This window comes from Equus caballus, chromosome 20, assembly GCF_041296265.1.
Source record: "Equus caballus isolate H_3958 breed thoroughbred chromosome 20, TB-T2T, whole genome shotgun sequence".
NCBI lineage: Eukaryota > Metazoa > Chordata > Mammalia > Perissodactyla > Equidae > Equus > Equus caballus.
The window spans coordinates 45427142-45446243 of NC_091703.1; the positions used below are offsets into that span (position 1 = coordinate 45427142).

Below are 19102 nucleotides of genomic sequence, written 5' to 3' on the forward strand. Positions count from 1 at the left end.
CGCCGTCCGCGGGCCCCCGTCGGCTCCGGGGGCGGGCCGCGGAGCGAGCGCGCGAGGGGCTCGCGGTTGCCCCGGTTACGCCGAGGCACGTGTGCAGTCCCGGAAGCGGCTCCGGGAAGCTGCCCAGCGCGCGCCGCGGGAGGAAGCGCAGCCTGGTCCGCTCGGGTCGGGTCCGGCTGGGCCATGGAGCCGTTGGCTGAGCCCGCTCCCCGGCCCGGGCCTGGGCCCCGCTGTGTCCTGCTTCTCCCCCTGCTGCTGCTGCTGCTGCTGCTGCTGCTGCTGCCCGCGCCGGACCTGGGCCCGAGGCAGGCCCAGGCCGAGGAGACCGACTGGGTTCGACTGCCCAGCAAATGCGAAGGTGAGGGGGCGGGGCCCGCGGGGAGTATCTGCCGGCGGGCGGGGCTTGCGGAGAAGGGTCAGGGGGATGGAAGGTCCTGGGCTTCTGAGCGAGAGTCTCTTCGTTCATTGAAACTACTGTGTGCCTGGCACCATGCCGGACGCTGGGGACCCAGGGGCGGGCGAGAGAGCAGGTCTCGGTGCATCTGGAGCTTACAAATCGTTAAAAACAAGCAGTTATCCAGGATAGTAGATGCCGTGATAGAGGAAGTACAGGGCTTTGGGGACCAGGTGAGGAGCACCTCATCTATCCTAGAGATGGGAGAAAGGCTGTGTGTAGAGGGAAGTCCGGAAAGGCTTCGTACAAGAAGCCCAGAGGGTGGTTAGGAGTTAGCCGGGTGAAGAGAAGAGAAAAGAGAGGGTCCCGCTCAGGAAACCACAGAGGCAGCGTCCTGCAAGCTGAGAAGCGAAGGAAACGTTTGAGGAACTGAAACGATCCGTGTGACTGGTCTTGGGGGAAGGAGACCCTGAGACTCTCCCCTTTGTGCCCTCACTGCAACCTCGTTTGTGTAAGTGGCTGTCTCCCGCGCTAGCTGTGGGCTCCTGAGGGCAGGGACCTTATCTCAAATATTTATTCACGCAGGGCCTGGTAGGTGCCCAGTAGATGTTTTTCGAGTAAATATGCATAAACAGGGGCCTGTGGGTGTGTGTAGAGGAAGGACGAGGGTCTGAGGTCTAAGGGGCCACTGTGGGAGAAGGATAGAGCCTGAGGGAGGGAGATTTTAGGAATATGGAGAAAGAGCAAATCCCAAAGATGTAGGAGTGGAGGTGTGGAACTTTGAGGGGAGTGTCAGCAGACAAACCAATGATCCAGGACTGTGAAGGGTCTGCCTCTCCTTCCTCCCCTCCATTCCTCGGTTTCTCCTTAGCCCTTTACAGCCACTCCTTCCTTCCCACCTTCCTAGCCCCAGGCCCCCCAGAAAGTTGGTGATAAATATATTTCATCCCAATTCAAAGCTCTCAGCAGGCCAGATGTTCCCTGAGCGCTGGAAAGTGGGGGTGGGGAGGTTTAGGACACATAATCCTTCCCTGTAAGAGATTAAAGGTGAGATGCTTTAGAGATGAGCGACCGACTGCTTGGGCTCCCAGCGTGGGTTCCAGCCTGCACCTTTGCCTGTACTCCTCAAGTAGACAGTCGGGTTATGGTGCTTTCCTTTCTCCCCTCCACTGGTCCTTACCCATATCCTTTGGGGGTTTCACTTCCTCTTCTCTTCGTTTTCTATTTCATTCTGGTACCAAAGAGCCCCTGGTGTTCCTCTTATTATTCTCATAACCTAAGAAGCTCACATTTCTTTTCCTTAGGAGGCATCCACTCATAGAAGCATAGAACCAGTAAGGATCTTAGAGATCAGTCTCGTCCAACCTCATTTTGTAGGTTATTGATAAAGATTAATTTAAAAGGGATTTTTCAGTCACAGGATGGCTTGGCAAACTCAAACCGCTAGGGTCCTCTTACTAATGTATTCACTTTATCCTTGTTATACCTTTGTTATTAAATGCTGACCATGTCGGGCTCGCAAAGCCTGCCTCCTGGCTCAGTAGCCTGAGTGGTACAGACCTTGGCACAGAGGAAGGAGAACCTGCCCTGAAAAAGAGTGGGTGGGTGCCCACGGGGGTCTGGGGTCTGTGCCATGAGTCTCCTCCAAGTCTGGTTCTGGGTAGGATCCCCAGAGGGGCTCTTGAAGAGGTAGGGTTTGCAAGAGTTGGGAAGCAAGGTTGTAGTTGATGGGTATGAGATGGGTTGATAGGTTCCAACCCCCCAGGCTTGGAACACTACATATTGAGGGCATGGGAGAAGGGGGCAAAGGAGCCAGAAAAATGCTGAGCTTGTACAGCGTACAGGACAAAAGGGTGGGGGGGAGCCCAGACGGTTTTGGATGGAGAGCCAGGGAGGTGAGGCACCCTCAATTCATTGCAGATCTGAGATCACCAGCTTATATTTTGGAATTGTTGTGTTCCAAGTTCTCCAAGCCATCCATTAATGTATATGTTACAGAATTTCACCAAGCAAGCCTCCAGGGGATGTATTTGTTTTGGTGGTAAATTGATTTTCTACCAAACTCTACTGAATGTTGTAACGATGCTGATGGCATCTAGCCTGCAGACCATATTCCACTCAGAGGCACTGGAAGCTGTTCACCCACGAACACAGTCTCTCTCAGCAATATATCAACTATCCAACACATACACAGTCCCAGCCTAGAAGAAGGCAGGAAAATTCCAGTACATGATACTCATTTCGGGTATCCTTGGAGTCTAATTGGAGAGACACATGAGGTGACCGAAGGCCTTTAGTGAGAGCCTGGATCCTGCAGAGTCCAGGAGTGAAATCAAGAGCAGGTGGGATTAGTCCAGAGGGCTTCCTGGGGGAGGAGGCTTTTAAGATGAGATTGGGAGAATGGGCAGAAGAGCCCCACAGCCCCTAGAGGACCTTAAGCACTTTCCCGAGGTCTCAGGTACTTCACGCTTTCAGTGGTAGCATCCTTATGCAGTGGCAATTATTTGTTTATACTTCTTTCTGCTCCATTAGACTGAGTGTCTGGAAGGGAGGGACCTTGTTTTCATCTCTGTGTCCCCAGGCAGTACCTGACACACAGGAGTCGCTCAGTAACTGTTAGAGGAAGCGTAAGAGGAAATGAGAAAATAAATGTTCAGAAACAGCAGAAACAAGGCCTCTGGAGGGAATGGAGCAAATTAACTTGGTAGGAATAGAGAGCTGGTGTTGGAACAACATATGAAACCAAGTAATAAAACAGTCGTAAAGGACGTTTTGGGGACAATTGGGGAAATCTGAATATGGACCGAGTATTAGATGATATTGGAATTATTGTTCATTTTCCAAGTATCATAATTATTTTGTGTTTAGGTAGGAGAAGGTCCTTGTTCTCACAAGATGCATGATGACATATTTAGGGGTGAAAGGTCATGATGTCTGCAACTTTCAAAGTGGCTTAGCAAAAACAGTGTATATATTGTTGAGGTAGATTATTGTCGCATTATTTTGTGCCTTGGAGAGAGATTGTGGTAAATTATTAGCAGCTGTTGAATACGGGCAGAAGGTATATACTTATTCATGGTACTCTTTCAGCTTTTTTATGTTTGAAAATTTTAAAAGAAAAATGATTGCTGGGAGCTGAGAGAAATGACGTGAGTAGGATGAGGGCTAGGAGTGGACATGGGACAGTGGATCTTGGAGCCAGGTTTCACCCAGTGGACTCCATTTGGTGGTCTGGTGCTACCTCCTTCCCCGCCCAGAGCGTTGACGCAGTCTGGGAGAGGTGGCCACTTGAGTCTGTTTTGCTGGGAGCTGGCTCCCGTCGAAGACTCACATGTACTCAGTAGGCTGTGCTGTGTCTCCCTCCCCCAGTGTGTAAATATGTCGCCGTGGAGCTGAAGTCAGCCTTCGAGGAGACTGGCAAGACCAAGGAGGTGATTGACACTGGCTATGGCATCCTGGACCGGAAGGCCTCCGGAGTCAAGTACACCAAGTCGTGAGTGAATGGGGGGACCCACTGGCCTGGCCTGCTTTGTTCCTTAGAGCTTCAGTGGCTTGGAGTTCCCTTCTCCCTTCCAGCTAGGCAAAACCACCAAAGGGAGGCAGCTCTAACTGAGAACTAAGTTAGCCCACTAGTTCTACCCCCAGCTAATAGTGTGGGGGTAGAAATCCCTTAACCCCTTCAGACATCCCTGAACTCCCTGGGCTTCAGATTCCTCATCTGTAAAAGCAAGACTCTTGGACCTCATCAGTGATTCCCAGACTCTTGGATTTGCAATTTTAAAAAATACAAATAACATAGGATTACCAGCTTTTAATTTGGCCAGGTATAAATATTACAAATAAACCAACAAATACCTCCATCAGCAATGATCATCCTTTCAAAATGAAGTGATATTTTAACATCAAAATTTAATTCATTTTGCTTTATAAAAAATATCTGAATACCGAATCCTTTAGCTTTATGAAAAAATTCCTTCCCATAGAGCTGTTAAAATTTTGTCTCTCTGGTCTGTGTTCCAGCATCTCAGAGCCCCCAGACCAGATGACCTATCTTCCTTCCAGCTCTGACCTCCCGTTGGTGAGATGCGCAGGTGCTGGGGTAGCAGGGCTGGAGGGACGGACCGCTGATCCTCTGGGGCGAGGAGGGGAACTCAGTCCCTCTTGTGCTGCTGTCTCGGCAGGGACTTGCGGTTAATCGAAGTCACTGAGACCATTTGCAAGAGGCTCCTGGACTACAGCCTGCACAAGGAGAGGACCGGCAGCAACCGCTTTGCCAAGGTTGGATTTGTGCTTGTCCTTCATCCCCGCTGGGGCCAGGCCTGCATGCATCTAAGTGTGTCTGCTGATATGGGTGTCATTGGAAGATCAGTGCCTTGGGAGCTTCCTTCCTTGGCCTCATCCCATGCTTCATTGATTGCTGTTTGCACTCCTCCCCTCCTGAGTGGCCTGACTTTTCCGTGGCAGTCGGCACATTCCTAATGGCCTGGGCCTGCCCATCAGGGTTCTGCCTCAGCCTGAGACAGAAATGCTGCAGGCTGGCAGTCCCCGTGGAGGCCTAAGCACTGTGCAGGAAGAACTCAGGAGATACAAACTGGCCAGGCTTAGAGACAGATTGCCCTGTCTTTCCTCTCGGCCCACAGGGCCCTGGACCTCCCTCAGGCTGCCTATGTGACCTTTAAGGCACCTACTATGTGCATAAATGCTTCTCTTCTCTCCCTGGAGAATGAGCTGCTGACAACAAGGCCCATATTTCTTGGTCTCTACATCTTCAGGGCCTGGCACATTTTAAGACGGTTGTCTCCCACATTGGTGCACCTAAGTACCTTCTAACAAAGCAGATCAGTCAGAAACCCCTGCAAACCCTAGAGGGATAGTCTCAAGCAGCAGAAGTCTTAGGTTTTATTTTTCTAATTTGTATGAATTTTGTCCTCTACTTGGTAATATATCCATGTTTGCCTTAATGTAAAAGTGTTTAACATTATTTTCTGTAGCAAAAAAGTTGGAAACAACCTAACCATTGGCCAGTAGGGGGTGGTTAAATAAATGGATCTGGCCATTCAGTGGACTGCTCTGCAACGGTAAAGCAGAATGTGGTAGCTCTTTACAGACTGAACTAGAGTTATCTCCCAGGTCTAGTGAGTACAAAAGGCAAGGCGCAGAACAGTGTACATGAAACATACTACTGCTAACATAGAAAGCGGCGGAGGGGGATATATTTGTATGGATCTCTGCTTGTATTTGTGTTCATTATCTCTGAAAAGATAGAGGAAGTAGATGCTATGTTGTCTCTAGGGAGAATACCTAGGTTAGCTGACAGAAATATTTTTTACTGAACAGAGTCCTCCCCGCCTCACCTGTGCCCTCCTCCCACCGAGGAAAGACACAAGCCCTAGAAAGAACCCGAAACAGGGAGTGGGCCTAGCCCCTTGAGGGGAGAGAGCCAAGACAAACTTATTTCCTGGAAAACAACTGTACGTTCAAAGGATCTGAGAGCAAGAGCAGACCTTTTCGAAAGGAGGAGGTGTGGAGAGGCAGGACAGGGGGTGTGTGTGTGTGTGTTTGTAGGGGTTATGGGAAGCAGGCCTAAAAGGGGAGAGGAAGGTGAGGTCAAGTGTGAAGAGCCCTCGAGGGTCCTGACTTAGAGCTGGGTGCTTGGGCCCCCCGCACCACCAGGAGAGGAGGGTGGGAGGTAGGGCAGTGTCTCTGCGCCTCATGTCTGGTCGCTTCTTCCAGGGCATGTCAGAGACCTTTGAGACGCTGCACAACCTCGTACACAAAGGGGTCAAGGTGGTGATGGACATCCCCTACGAGCTGTGGAACGAGACCTCTGCAGAGGTGGCCGACCTCAAAAAGCAGGTACAGGCCTTGTAGCTCTCAGAGGCTGCTGTGTCCCACAGGGCTGGGTGGGGATCGGGGCTGCAGCTGTGGAAGCCCACCAAGAGTTGGGGGACGTTGGTCAAGTGCTTCGCCTCTCTGGCTTCAGTTTCCTCAGGAGAATCACAGCCCCTGCTGTGGGTCGTGAGGCTCCGCGGAGCTCCGCCAGGAGCGAGTCAGCGTGGGGGCTTTGCCAACGCCAGGTGTTGTGATTAATAGTGCGACGTGCTGGTGGAAGAGTTTGAGGAGGTGATCGAGGACTGGTACAGGAACCACCAGGAGGAGGACCTCACTCAGTTCCTCTGCGCCAACCACGTGCTGAAGGGCAAGGACACCAGTGAGTCTGAGGCAGGGAGAAGGCAGGGTGGGTCGGCCCTCGATTTTATTGCTTGCTCCCCCTCAGGGGAGGTGGGTAGGGAAAGGATGGAAAAGAAATAAGGAATAGGGGTCATCATAGCATCTCTGCCCACAGGGAGCTTGATGGGACGGGGTGGGGGGAAGAGGCACTGAAACCAGGTACAGAATAACCTGCGACAATTCGGCTGCCCCAGAGGGGCCTGGGCCGCAGTGAGGCGGGAGGTAGGGATGGTGACCTCAGCCGCCACTTCCAGTGGCCCCCTAATCAGTGCTCCTCGCCCAGCAATCCAGTCTGTTAAGGGTCTCTCACTTCCTCACCCCAGGTTGCCTGGCAGAGCAGTGGTCTGGCAAGAAGGGGGACACAGCCGCCCTGGGAGGGAAGAAGTCCAAGAAGAAGAGCAGCAGGACCAAGGCTTCGGGCAGTGGCAGCAAACAGAGGAAGGAGCTGGGGGACCTCGAGGGAGACCCCAGCCCCGAGGAGGATGAGGGCATCCAGAAGGCATCCCCGCTCACACACAGCCCCCCTGATGAGCTCTGAGCCTAACCCAGTGCCCCTGTACCAAGAGCCGTGACCGGGCAGCTGAAGAGCTGGGGCATGGCTCCAGCAGGCAGAGACAGCTCTCCTGGCCTTGGGGCCTCCCTGCCTCAGCTGTGCCCTCTTCCTCACGGGGACAGACACGAGCTGGGAAGAACTCAGATGGGCTGCCATCAGCACGCGCTGGCCTTTTCCCTCTGCTGAGCGTTTCTCTCCTGACCCAGGCTTCAGGCAGGCCGTGCGATTTCAGGCCTGCCAGGGGTGCTGGTGTGAACGCAGGAGGGGCAGGTGTCGAGCTGGACCCCAGGACTGGAGCCTTCTGGAGCCCTGCAGAGGTCACACCTGGCCTTCACCTCCCCTCACTCCTCCCCTACAGGGAAGCAAGATTGCAGGCCCCAACTCCTCCTCTCTGCTCACCCCCTCCTGTGGACACCTTGTGCTCTGCCCGGCCCTCCCCAGGGCTCACAGAGTAAAAACCTTTTGGTCTTTTTTGTTCCGATTTCTGAGTCCCCTTCAGCTCCTCAGAAGGGCCTGGAGCTCCTTGTTGCTCTTCCCTGCTGCTTACCTTCTAGTGTCTGGGCTGAGGGTGCGGAGGTGGTTCTCCTCCTCCCATTTTTGAGGCTGGACCTTCCAACTGTGGGGAACGGCGTGTGCAGGGAGGGCCTGTGTACTTTTGGGATGAGGGGTGGGTCTGGGCATGGCGTGAGGCCCGGCGCAGTGCTCTGGCCCTGCCCTTCACTGGCCTTGGTCCCCTTGAGCTCCCCAGGCTGGGAGGGGCCTCACTTGTGCCTGGGCACCCAGCTGCCCTCATTCCCTCCCTCCCTCCTGCCTCCCCTCTCTCCCTCAAGGCCTTGCCATTTGTTGTGTAAAATGTTTACTGGCGACCTCACCTGCTCCCACCCCTCACCCCTCCCTCCCGCCTCCATCCGGCCTTGCCTGTTGGTCTTGAACCTTGTTCCCTGATGACCACAGCTGATCCCTCTGCTCTTCGTAGCTGTTGCGCCTGGAGTCCAGAGGGGAGGACACCCCAGTCCCCCAACAACAGCTGGTTACAGCATGTTCCCTGGGAGCAGGGAAGGAACGGGAAGACCGGCCTCTGGGGAGAAGGGGTGGGAGGCTCAGGCCCCGCCCAGTCTGTCCTGAGGGCAGAGATAAGGGCAGTCAATAGCAATGGTGACAACTGCATGTATTCACAGTGCTTTTAACCTTACAACACACTTGTGGGGTGGGTGCTGTTAGCCCCACTTCGTGGGAGAGGAAACTGAGGCTAACGTCAAGTGACATGCCCGAAGTCCTGGCACTCAGACTCTGGTTTTGACTCAAGTCCATTGTATTTCCACTGCCCCCAGCACCTGGCACTGTGATTCATGGTGAACTGGCTTGGTTTCTTGGCCTTAACCCACCCCCACCAATAAGCCTCTTTTAAAAGGAAAATAGGAAGCAGCTGCTGCTGCTTGGAAGAGGAGAATGGTGGAAGGTCCCACCAGGTCCCTGTGAGCACCCACACTGAGACCCCTTCACACTTCTGGGCTGGCCCAGTGGGTGGGAGGGGATGCGCTGCCAAGTGCCCCAGACTCTAGCTTCTGCTAAAGAGGCTCCAGGGCCTGGGGGCCGGCCCTGTGGCCAAGTGGTTAAGTTCACGTGCTCTGCTTCAGTGTCCCAGCGTTTCACTGGTTCAAATCCTGGGAGCAGACATGACACCACTCATCAGGCCATGCTGAAGTGGCGTCCCACATGCCACAACTAGAAGGACCCACAACTAAAAATATACAACTATGTATCGGGGGGCTTTGCAGAGAAAAAGGAAAAATCTTAAAAAAAAGAAGAGGCTCCAGGGCCTGAACTGGGGCTGAGGGGCACCTTCATAGCCTGGGCCAAGCCCCTCTTCCCCTCCCCCAAGTTGGGGCAGCCACGGCCGCGGAGAGGGGAGCAAACTGGAAGCTTTTTCCTCCAGCCTGTGAGGCTTGGAACAGGTCCTTGAAGGATGATGCTTTTTGGTCTAGCCCCCACCTCCCCATCTCCAGGACGGATACTGCCCCCTCTTGAAGGGGCCGTGGGCACTGAGATTCCAGGCTAGGCTCAGGCCCCATCCTGGATTTTGTTCAGGGGCTGGAACCCAGGGCTGGGGAACCGCTTGCAGCCCCCTGGACTGTCTAGGATTTGGTGGCCAGTCTCTGATTACCCACCATCCCCCATGCTGTCACTCATGTTACCACAGGACTTCAGTACCTGGCTTATGTCTGTCCCCAGAGCTCATTGTCCTTAGAGTAGGATGAGGTAAAGACCTATCCCCTTACTGGGGTGTTGGCGCTGGGGCCCAATCCCAGGCCCAGGCCTAGACCAGAGGGCACAGCACTCTGACTGCTTTGCTCTTTGACCTGTGGCTGCTGCATGATGAGCGGCCTTTCCCTCCCCCTGCCCCCCAAGGGCCAGGCCTGTGGCACACTGTTAGCCCTCTGCCCACCCACCTGCAGCAGCAGACAGCCTCTCCCGGTGCCCAACCTATGCAAGGCAGAAGGCAGGATCCAGCTTCCCAGGTTTTTCCAAATGTTCACAGCAGCCCTGCATTGCTTTAGTTCACAAGCATGAACAAAATTCCTCTTATTTTTTGACCTTGAAAGAAAAAACCCACATTCTTCACGACAGATGCATGGTCCATGCCTAACTGTCTATGGAAGGATTCTACTAATCCTAGTGGCAGAGCCAGCTGAATCTCTTGAACATCCCCTGATGGCCTAGTTTGTAAAGAGTTTTCACTGGAATAATAAGAGTAGCCACTATTTTTCGAGTGCTTACTATGTGGCAAGCACAGCTCTACATGCTTTACATAATTAACTCATTTAATGCAGCTGTGACCTCCACAAGGCCATGGATTTTTAAAAACTTTATTAAAGTAAAATACACGTTCAGAAACATGCACATAAATGTACAGTGAAATGTATTGTTTTGGGGGAAAGTTTCGCCCTGTGCTAATATCTGTTGCCAGTCTGCCTCTATTTTGTATGTGGGTTGCCACCACAGCATGGCTGCTGACAGTGTGTAGGTCTGCACCTGGGAACCAAACCCAGGCTGCAGAAGCGCAGCATGCTGCACTCAACCACTAGGCCACAGGGCTGGCCCCCAGCACAATGAATTTTTACAAACTGAATATCCATCAGCAGCACCCAGATCATGAAACATTACTACTATCCCCCCAGACACCCCCCCCCCACACACACACACACATACTCAAAACAACAGGGATTTTCATCTATTTTGTTCAGTGTTGTATCCCCAGAATTTAGTACAGTGCCTGGCAGAGTAGCTGCTCAATAAACATCAGTTGAATGAAGCACAGGAAGGTTAAAAAACTTGCCCAAGGTCACACATTTAGTGAGTGGCCCAACCAGGTGATGAGCCCAGGTAGAATGGCTTCAGTGCTCTGGGGCATAGCCAGAATGCCACAGTACCCTGCAGCTACAGCTTGTTGGGTTGGACACCATCTTCCCCTTACACGGCTCTCTCTTCTAGAAGACAGGCCAGCTGCTGTCCATTGGTCTATTTATGTCTTCAGAGTTTAATGTTGGGAATGCAATTAGGAGTGAGTTACCATTCTAGTCTTTCTCCCTTTTCTTCTCTTCTTTTTTTTTTTTAAGATTGGCACCTGAGCTAACAACTGCTGCCAATCTTCTTTTTTCCCCCTGCTTTTTCTCCCCAAATCCCCCCAGTACATAGTTGTATGTTTTAGTTCTGGGTCCTTCTAGTTGCGGCATGTGGGACGCTGCCTCAGCATGGCCTGATGAGCGGTGCCATGTCTGCTCCCAGGATTTGAACCAGCGAAACGCTGGGACACTGAAGCAGAGCGCGTGAACTTAACCACTTGGCCACAGGGCCGGCCCCTCTTTCTCCCTTTTCAAAGTTTACAGTTGCATATAGCTTAAAGCCAGCTTAACTCTTATGCTGCCCTCAATGGCTGGCTTCTCTTTACAACTTCGTTAAGAGGAATCCAATTTTATTCATTCTTTCTTTAAAATTGTACTCTCCATTTATGAAGGTTGTAGAAGCCAACAGAATTTAAACATCCATTAAAATGATTGTGATTCATTGAGAAGGGAGAGAAACAGGCTGATGCCACCACCAGCTCCAGGGGTGCTGGAGCTATCACCACCAAACCTCCCTAAAATATAAAAAGTTCTCTGCCAAAAAGAAAACAAAACAAAAAATATACTCAAAAAGCCAGATGCTATTTTGTTAGGAATTACTCACCAAAGTGGTCTTGGTATTTTACTCCTCATCTCATCAAGATATGATGGTGGGGCCAGCCCGTGGTGCAGTGGTCAAGTTCGAACGTTCTGCTTCAGTGGCCCGGGATTCATTGGGTTGGATCCCGGGTGCGGATGGCACCGCTTAGCAGGCCATGCTGTGGTAGGTGTCCCACATATAAAGTAGAGGAAGATGGGCACGGATGTTAGCTCAGGGCCAGTCTTCCTCAGCAAAAAAGAGGAGAATTGGCAGCAGATGTTAGCTCAGGGCTAATCATCTTCCTCAAAAAAAAAAAAAAAAAAGGATGTGATGATGGCATGTGCTAAGTCACCTGTTTCAATGAGCAATGTTTAGCCTGTTACCAGGGCTCAGATAGCATATCATTTTTACATGGGAAGACAGCTCAGTGAGCAGATCATATACTGACCAGCTCTTATTGGAAGTTAGCATACCTTAAAACTGCTTTTAACAAAGTGTGAAATGGTCAAAGGGAACCTCTCCTTACATGTTGGTGGAATTCTCATAGGTGCACTTAGCTTGATAGTAATGTAGCCACCATTAATTATCGTTACCACCCACTGATATAGGGACCAATTTAACACTCACTTAAAGGGACTTTATTAAAGCAGATTGAGTCTTATGTGGTATGTTAAAGGATCCAAAAAGGGATCCATTGTGATAAATCTGCTAGCAGAGTCCACGCGGGTGGGGGGCTCCCACCCCTCCCATAGCGTCCCATTGTTCAATCTGGGGAGACACCGTCAGCAGAGCAGTTGTTTTCAGCAGCTTGGACTGGAGTTTGGAAATTGGCATCTAGCCTCTGAAAAATGAATTTCTGCCTGTTCTGAATCAAAACAAAAACAGCCAGGAGATCTTCCATTTGCAGTTGTTGTATATACATAATTCACAATTCTAGAATTTTCCTGTGTCCTCAAATAGGAATGGCCTTGAAGTTTGTCCAGGTGCAGCCATATTCTAATGCGGAAGTCTTTTTGCAAACACATACATTTGGGGATGAGGAATTTAGTCTTTTCAGCCAATTCCAAATAATAAGTGTTGTATATTAAAAACATCACCTATTCTGGATAAAATAATCCCATTCACAACAACATGGATGGAGCTTGAAGGTATTATGTTAAGCAAAATAAGCCAGACAGAGAAAGACAAACTCTGCATGACTCCACTCACATGTGGAAGATAAGGAAACACATGGACAAAGAGAACAGATTAGTGGTTACCAGAGGAAAGCGGGGTGTGGGGTGGGCACAAAGGGTGAAGTGGTGTGCCTATAACATGACTGACAAATAAGGTACAACTGAAATTTCACAACGTTGTAAACTATCATAACCTCAACAACAAGAAAAATTGAATACAAAACTGTAAAACACAAATCTTGTATGTATTTTGAAATTAAAAGAGCTTCTTTAAAAAAAAAATCAGCTATTCTAGGGCCAGCCCCGTGGCTGAGACTTTAAGCTTGCACGCTCTGCTCCAGCTGCCCAGGGTTTCGCCTCTTCAGATTCTGCACATGGACGTGGCACTGCTCATCAAGGCATGCTGAGGCAGCGTCCCACATAGAAGACGTGGAAGGACCTACAACTAGAATACACAACCATGTACTGGGGGGGGGGGGGGGGGCGGTGCTTTGGGGAGAAGAAGAAGAAGAAGAAAAAAAAACAAATTGGCAACAGATGTTAGCTCAGGTGCCAATCTTAAAAAAAAAATCACCTATTCTTATTTTCAATTAAGTCAAACTGTAGATTGATTTATATTCTGTGGCCGCTTCCATCACCCAGGGCCTCAGATTTGAGTGATCTAAAATTCACAGGGACTAATCAAGTAAAGCAAAAGGCAGTTTCAATATATGTCACTGAGCAGAGGACACGGGCAAACAGTTCAGAGACGAAGGACTGCAATTATTGGTACATTTTGGTAGGAATTAAAGATGATTACAGCAATTAGATATGATTTTCTACCCAATGAAATGTCAATAAATAACATCTTCGTGTAGAGAAGAGTTGAAACAAACATTTGTTTTGGGTGACAGTATCAATTAATAGAAACTTTCCATTTGGAAAATGATTTGATCATAATCATGCACATGCTCACTCTTAATTGTGGGCGCACTTTAGATGTCCAGAACTTGGGGGATGCTTAAACATGTTGCAGCACAGCTACTCAGCATAGCCATCGAAAAGGTGCTTAAGGCCAAATCATTTATGGTCAAGCGAAGAAAATATGCTTTTGATAGTTAAAAGGAAAAAATAAAAGAGAAACAAAGGTCCATGAAATTTCATGTGCACTATGATCTTGACATTTTTTTTAACGCCTCTGGATGAGAAAGAAATCACATAATTATTAACTTCAGAACAAAAATCTTGTCTTTGAAATGGAAAGTAAGGATTTTATTTATTTATTTTTTCCTTCTTCTCCCCAAAGCCCCCCCAGTACATAGTTGTATATTTTAGTTGTGGGTCCTTCTAGTTGTGGCGTATGGGCCGCCGCCTCAGCGTGGCTTGATGAGCAGCGCTAGGTCCACACCCAGGATCCAAACCAGCAAAACCCTGGGCCGCCGAAGCGGAGTGCATGAACTTAACCACTCAGCCATGGGGCCAGCCCCTGGAAAGGATATTTAGAAGATACTCACAACCTATAATTTTTCTAATCTAAATTTACCAGTGGCATTCATATTTTTTTAAAAGATCATATTATGGTTCTGTGGGTAAAATTTTATGTTTCTCAAAAATCATAAGTATCAATATTTAAATAAAACCAAATATTTAAATAAAATAAAATTAAATGAATTTAAATAAAAATAAATTTTTAAAAAAGATGTATTCATGGGGCTGGCCTGGTGGTGCAACGGTTAAGTGCGCACATTCCGCTTTGGCGGCCCAGGGTTCGCTGGTTCGGATCCTGGGTGCAGACATGGCTTGGCAACCCATGCTGTGCCAGGCAGCCCACATATAAAGTAGAGGAAGATGGGCACTGATGTTAGCTCAGGGCCAGCCTTCCTCAGCAAAAAGAGAGGATTAGCGGCAGATGTTAGCTCAGAGCTAATCTTCCTCAAAAAAAAAAAAATGTATTCAGAGAGAGTTAAGAGGCAAAAGTAAATGAAAAAGAAAGCAATAGTAAGGGAAAAAATAATAAATTGCCCCAGGCCAGCCACTTAACTTTTCAACTATTTTATGTCCAGCCAATAAAATAAATCATTTCCCCATCATTTTGGTAGCTATTCCAATTTAACATCATCCTTCATTTTTCTTCAGATTTCTTAAGTGCATTTCAGAACTCCAAAATCACTAAAGTAAATAATTTCATAGGTCTATTTTTCCTTAAAATTTCATTTCTTATATGACCAAATTCTTAATTAACAATTTAACCATCAGCTCATCAATTTATAGCCAAACAATTAATTACTTTCCTCCTGATTTAGGGTAAAATAAATATCAAGTTTATTTCAAGTAAAGAATGCATTTTCCTACCCAAGGAAGGAACTAATTTTCTTGGCGCCCTCATACTTAAAAACAGTCCACCCCATAGAGAGAAGTGGTTGCATATTATGCCTCGATGCAAGGACATAGCACCAGATTGCTGTCCACCACTGAGAGGATAATTCTCTTAACATGAAATGCTTTTCAAAGTCTAGGACTGGTGGAGAGGATTTCCTGCAGAATATTCTGACAAAGGAAAACTCTGGGCCTGCTTGCACCCCCCAGCACAGTGCCTTCTAAGTCTGTCGCCAAAGACCTGTCTGCAGGGTCAGTGCGAGCACAAGATTTGTTGCTTGGACATGGACAAGTCCATCTGAAGCCATGTGCTGGAAATAGGAAGTTAGCAGTGATTACATGATCTCTGGGGTTGCTTCAGCTCCTAACTTCCATAGACAATAAACAAGTAAGGGGAGGCTCCTTTGTTCTAAATTCCATACTCCCTCTTTCTGAAGCCAGAAGAACAAAGACAGATGGGGAAGTCTGTTTTGGCTGTTTTGGGCTTCGCTGGGTGGCATCATCTTCCTGAATCCACCTCAATCCAGGGTTTTGTCCTAGGTTGAGACCTTCTGCTTTGGGAGAAAGGGTGGATGGACGCTAACCAAACCAAAAGAGCAATTTATGAAGTGACAATGAACAATACACCAAGCACTCCCGTCCCTGACCCTGGACTTCCCACCCTGTGGGCTCGGTGCCTCGGAGGAAAGCAGATGGTCTTTAGAAGGGTGACCAGTTGGTGGGGAGTTGGAAGGAAGGACCAGACTCTGCCGTGGGTGGCTCAGGGAAAAGCTTGATGCATCACCTACAGGACAGAGGAACACCTGCCTGCAGGTGGGTGGGGTGATCCCTTGGTCCGGAACTGCTCCTGGACTTGGATGGCCAGACCTGCATTATCCCCAGAGAGTCCCCATTCCTCCCTTCCCTAGCTGACCAGGCCTCCTTCAGTCGGACATTCTTTCTCTAGATACACTAATATCTTCACTCGTTGGGGATGGTCCAGTCCTGGGCCTCAGTTCTGTGTGGACTGTGAAGTTTTCTTTCCTTTCTTTCCAGCTTGAGTGGAGGTGGAGTGAGCAATCTCACTGCTCCCGGCTCTCCTGGCCCCTCCCCGGTCCTCCTGAGACCTGAGCTAAGTGGATAGGGGGTCGGGAGAGTCGTTCCCGGCCATGGGATCGTCTAGAGGCCTGGATCTTCAGGCCGGTGAGAAGGGCTGGTCCAGGATTGCGAGGCAGCGTCCTCCCGGCGGCGCGGGCAGCGGCAGGCGCCGGGCCAGGAGCCCAGCAGGGGCGTGTCCCCGCGCTCACCTGCCATTGGGCAGGTGGGGCGGCCGGGCCTCCCGAGGGGCCATCGTATAAAGGCGGAGCAGGCGGCCGGGAGCCCAGGCACGTCGCAGGATGGTGGACAGCGTGTACCGGACCCGCTCCCTGGGGGTGGCGGCTGAAGGGCTCCCGGACCAGTACGCGGACGGGGAGGCAGCGCGCGTGTGGCAGCTCTATGTCGGGGACACCCGCAGCCGCACGGCCGAGTATAAGGCCTGGCTGCTCGGGCTGCTGCGCCAGCACGGCTGCCAGAGGGTGCTCGACGTGGCCTGTGGCACCGGGTGAGCCCGAGCAGGGTCAGGGGCCCAGGGGAGTGGGGTCCGGCTCGGCCCGGGTCAGAGCAGCCTCCTTCACCAGCCCGGAGCTGGGCAGGGCGGGCTGCCAGGGCCAGGGGAGGGTGTCTGCCAGAGCAGAAGGGGCAGAGCAAGAGCCTGGGAGAGGCTGGCAGGAGGAGGGGGCCGAGGAGACCCAGCGTGAGAGCGAGGTGTGGGCACATTGCGCTGGGAAGGGCCAGTTCGCCAGAGCCGGGCTTTGGGGCCAGACCGATGTCAGCGCGCGTCCTGGCTCCAGCATTTCTCCTTGTGTAGTGGCCTTGGTCAGCCTTAACAGCTCACATTTGTCTACATTTGCCCCTGCCAAGTGCTGTGCCACGAGCTGTTGAGGAAAAATCCTCACAAAACCCCACCAGGATTAGGGTGGTGATAGCCCATTTACAGTTGTGGAAATTGCGCCTCAGACAAGTCAAGGGCCTCCCTCTAGTGGAGAGGAAATACAGACGTAGGGTGGTTAGGGTAGCACAGGTGGTTGCCTGTGCTCTAAAGCACCGTGCTATATACCTCTTGTGCATAGCTCACCTCACTTCCAGGAGCTGTTTGCCCCTCTCTCAAGTAGGGTAACACAGTATCTACTTCACAGGATTGCCATGAGGATTAATACACAGTTTGTAAAGTGCCTGACTTCCAACAGGTGCTAAAAAACAAAAATAAGGTTGCCACCCGGTGATAAGAAACAGATTTGCCAGGTCATTCGAGGTCAGTGGAGAGGAAGCAGAGGAATGGGCTCTGGAGAGTTGAGGAGACAGGAGGGTCCAGCACAGGGCCTCCTCCTTGCCTTCCCAGGCCTCTGACTGGCCCTCCCCGCCCCTCATCCTTGGCCCTGTCCAGGGTGGACTCCATCATGCTGGTGGAAGAGGGCTTCAGTGTGACGAGCGTGGATGCCAGTGACAAGATGCTGAAGTACGCACTCAAACAGCGCTGGAACCGGCGGCACGAGCCCGCCTTCGACAAGTGGGGTACGTGGTCCAGCCAGGCCCTCCCAGCCCAGCCATCACACACACAGTTCTCTCTGCCCTGGGCGCCTTTAGCTTCTGCGGTAGGGTGTTTTGTTTTCCTCAAGGGGACAGCAAAATTATGGTCATTTCCCTGAAAAGGGAGGCTTAGGCACCAGAATGAGGAATCAGTTATGAGGGGCTGGTTTTAACTATGTTTATAGTGTTTTGTTCCTCCCCCCAAATAAAAACCCATAAGAGCCCTCCTTCCCAACCATGGCTTCCTCCTCCTTCGACGTCTCTTTTCCCTTCCCCCTCCAAGTCCATAATGATCTCCTCCCCCTCTCTGGATGGGGAGTCCCTCGGTGTGTCTTGAAGGTGAAACTGAGGCAGGACAGCTCTTGGTGGAAGTGGGTGTTGCTGGTACCATGGTGCCACCCTGATCCCTCTTCCCCTTCCTGGCCCCCAGTCATCGAAGAAGCCAACTGGATGACTCTGGACAAAGATGTGCCCCGGCCTCCAGAGGGTGGCTTTGATGCTGTCATCTGCCTTGGAAACAGTTTTGCCCACTTGCCAGACTGCAAAGGTGAGAGGTGTGGCCTTGGGAATGGCTTGCTTTGAGCTGTACCCCTTTCCCCAGACCCCTGGGCGTCTGCTTTCCTGCCAGAGCAGACTGCTTTTCCCCTCTCTGCTTTGGCACTGGCACCCCTGGGGAGGAGAGATGGGAGGGAGACTGGTACTGGGGGCCCTGAGCAGATGCAGCCTCTCTGCCCTTGCCTGGAGTTCAGGGGACCAGAGTGAGCACCGGCTGGCACTGAAGAACATTGCGAGCATGGTGCGGTCAGGGGGCCTGCTGATCATTGATCATCGCAACTATGACCACATCCTCAGTACAGGCTGTGCACCCCCAGGGAAGAACATCTACTATAAGGTAGGGCCTCTGGGGGATGGAGGGCCCAGAGTGGGAGGTGTGAGCCTGGGGTCCAGGCCCCACAGTGGTTGCAGAGGCTAATGGCCTGCATCACCATCTATAGAGTGACTTGACCAAGGACATCAAGACATCAGTGCTGACAGTGAACAATAAGGCCCACATGGTGACCCTGGACTACACGGTGCAGGTGCCGGGGGCTGGCCAGGACAGTTCTCCTCGCTTAAGGTACCCACTTGGCTAGGCAGGGGGTGAGGTGGGGGTTGCTGAAGCCACCAGCCCTCACGGTGGTCTGGGGGCTCTGTTGCAGTAAGTTCCGGCTCTCCTACTACCCGCACTGTCTGGCGCCCTTCACGGAGTTGCTCCAAGCAGCCTTCGGGGGCAAGTGCCAGCACAGTGTCCTGGGTGACTTCAAGCCTTACAAGCCGGGCCAGGCCTACATTCCCTGCTATTTCATCCACGTGCTCAAGAGGACGGACTGAGCACGGCCTCAGCTCCCACAACCCTGTCTACTGCTGGGCTGTCTGGGGAGGTGGGGACCGGCTGCCCCACAACCAGCCCAGCCCCTGGTGCAGATCCTGGGGGTGTGGGCAGGGGCTGACTGCCGCTTCAGGCCAGGGATTTGGCTTCAGGCCAACGGAGGGGTGGACAATATAGTGAGTGCCTTCTTCAGTTCCTGCAGCCTTGTGTTTGTG

At 51.3% G+C, this 19102-nt stretch overlaps 2 protein-coding genes and 1 long non-coding RNA gene across 8 annotated transcripts; 2 read left to right on the top strand and 1 right to left on the bottom strand.

Annotated features, from left to right (window-relative positions):
- Positions 1 to 7659, top strand: CNPY3 (canopy FGF signaling regulator 3). 6 transcript variants are annotated; one of them, XR_011429755.1, is made up of 7 exons: positions 25 to 358; positions 3764 to 3887; positions 4415 to 4485; positions 4576 to 4672; positions 6128 to 6250; positions 6378 to 6605; positions 6949 to 7659. XR_011429755.1 is itself a non-coding variant. In XM_023624956.2 (7 exons), the coding sequence occupies exons 1-7, from the start codon at positions 184 to 186 to the stop codon at positions 7161 to 7163; spliced, it is 948 nt and encodes a 315-aa protein (XP_023480724.1). In that variant the 5' UTR covers positions 25 to 183; the 3' UTR covers positions 7164 to 7659. The 6 variants fall into 6 exon arrangements, 3 of the variants coding, with proteins under 3 accessions (XP_001501575.1, XP_023480724.1, XP_070100685.1); XR_011429754.1 differs by having other exon boundaries at positions 4415 to 4472; XR_002802282.2 differs by having other exon boundaries at positions 4415 to 4472; positions 6488 to 6605.
- On the bottom strand, positions 4191 to 7995 carry LOC138919528 (uncharacterized). The gene is made up of 2 exons (XR_011429757.1): positions 7726 to 7995; positions 4191 to 6586 (listed from the first exon to the last, which is right to left on the bottom strand). It is a non-coding gene; the product is annotated as an uncharacterized lncRNA (long non-coding RNA).
- An 8012-nt stretch (positions 7996 to 16007) lies between these two features.
- Positions 16008 to 19079, top strand: GNMT (glycine N-methyltransferase). Its single transcript, XM_001501535.6, has 6 exons — positions 16008 to 16493; positions 17376 to 17503; positions 17949 to 18065; positions 18268 to 18410; positions 18514 to 18635; positions 18718 to 19079. Exons 1-6 carry the CDS (start codon positions 16288 to 16290, stop codon positions 18887 to 18889), a joined length of 888 nt encoding a protein of 295 aa, XP_001501585.1. The 5' UTR covers positions 16008 to 16287; the 3' UTR covers positions 18890 to 19079.
- Positions 19080 to 19102: the final 23 nt, after the last annotated feature.

Excerpts from the sequence above, each read along its gene's own strand:
- CNPY3 (XM_023624956.2), top strand. The coding sequence starts at position 184 with ATGGAGCCGTTGGCTGAGCCCGCTCCCCGGCCCGGGCCTGGGCCCCGC. Across the intron at positions 359-3,763 it reads ACTGCCCAGCAAATGCGAAG|TGTGTAAATATGTCGCCGTG; the intron begins GTGAGGGGGCGG and ends TCCCTCCCCCAG. Across the intron at positions 4,673-6,127 it reads GCAGCAACCGCTTTGCCAAG|GGCATGTCAGAGACCTTTGA; the intron begins GTTGGATTTGTG and ends CGCTTCTTCCAG.
- GNMT (XM_001501535.6), top strand. The coding sequence starts at position 16,288 with ATGGTGGACAGCGTGTACCGGACCCGCTCCCTGGGGGTGGCGGCTGAA. Across the intron at positions 16,494-17,375 it reads GACGTGGCCTGTGGCACCGG|GGTGGACTCCATCATGCTGG; the intron begins GTGAGCCCGAGC and ends GGCCCTGTCCAG. Across the intron at positions 18,066-18,267 it reads CCACTTGCCAGACTGCAAAG|GGGACCAGAGTGAGCACCGG; the intron begins GTGAGAGGTGTG and ends CCTGGAGTTCAG.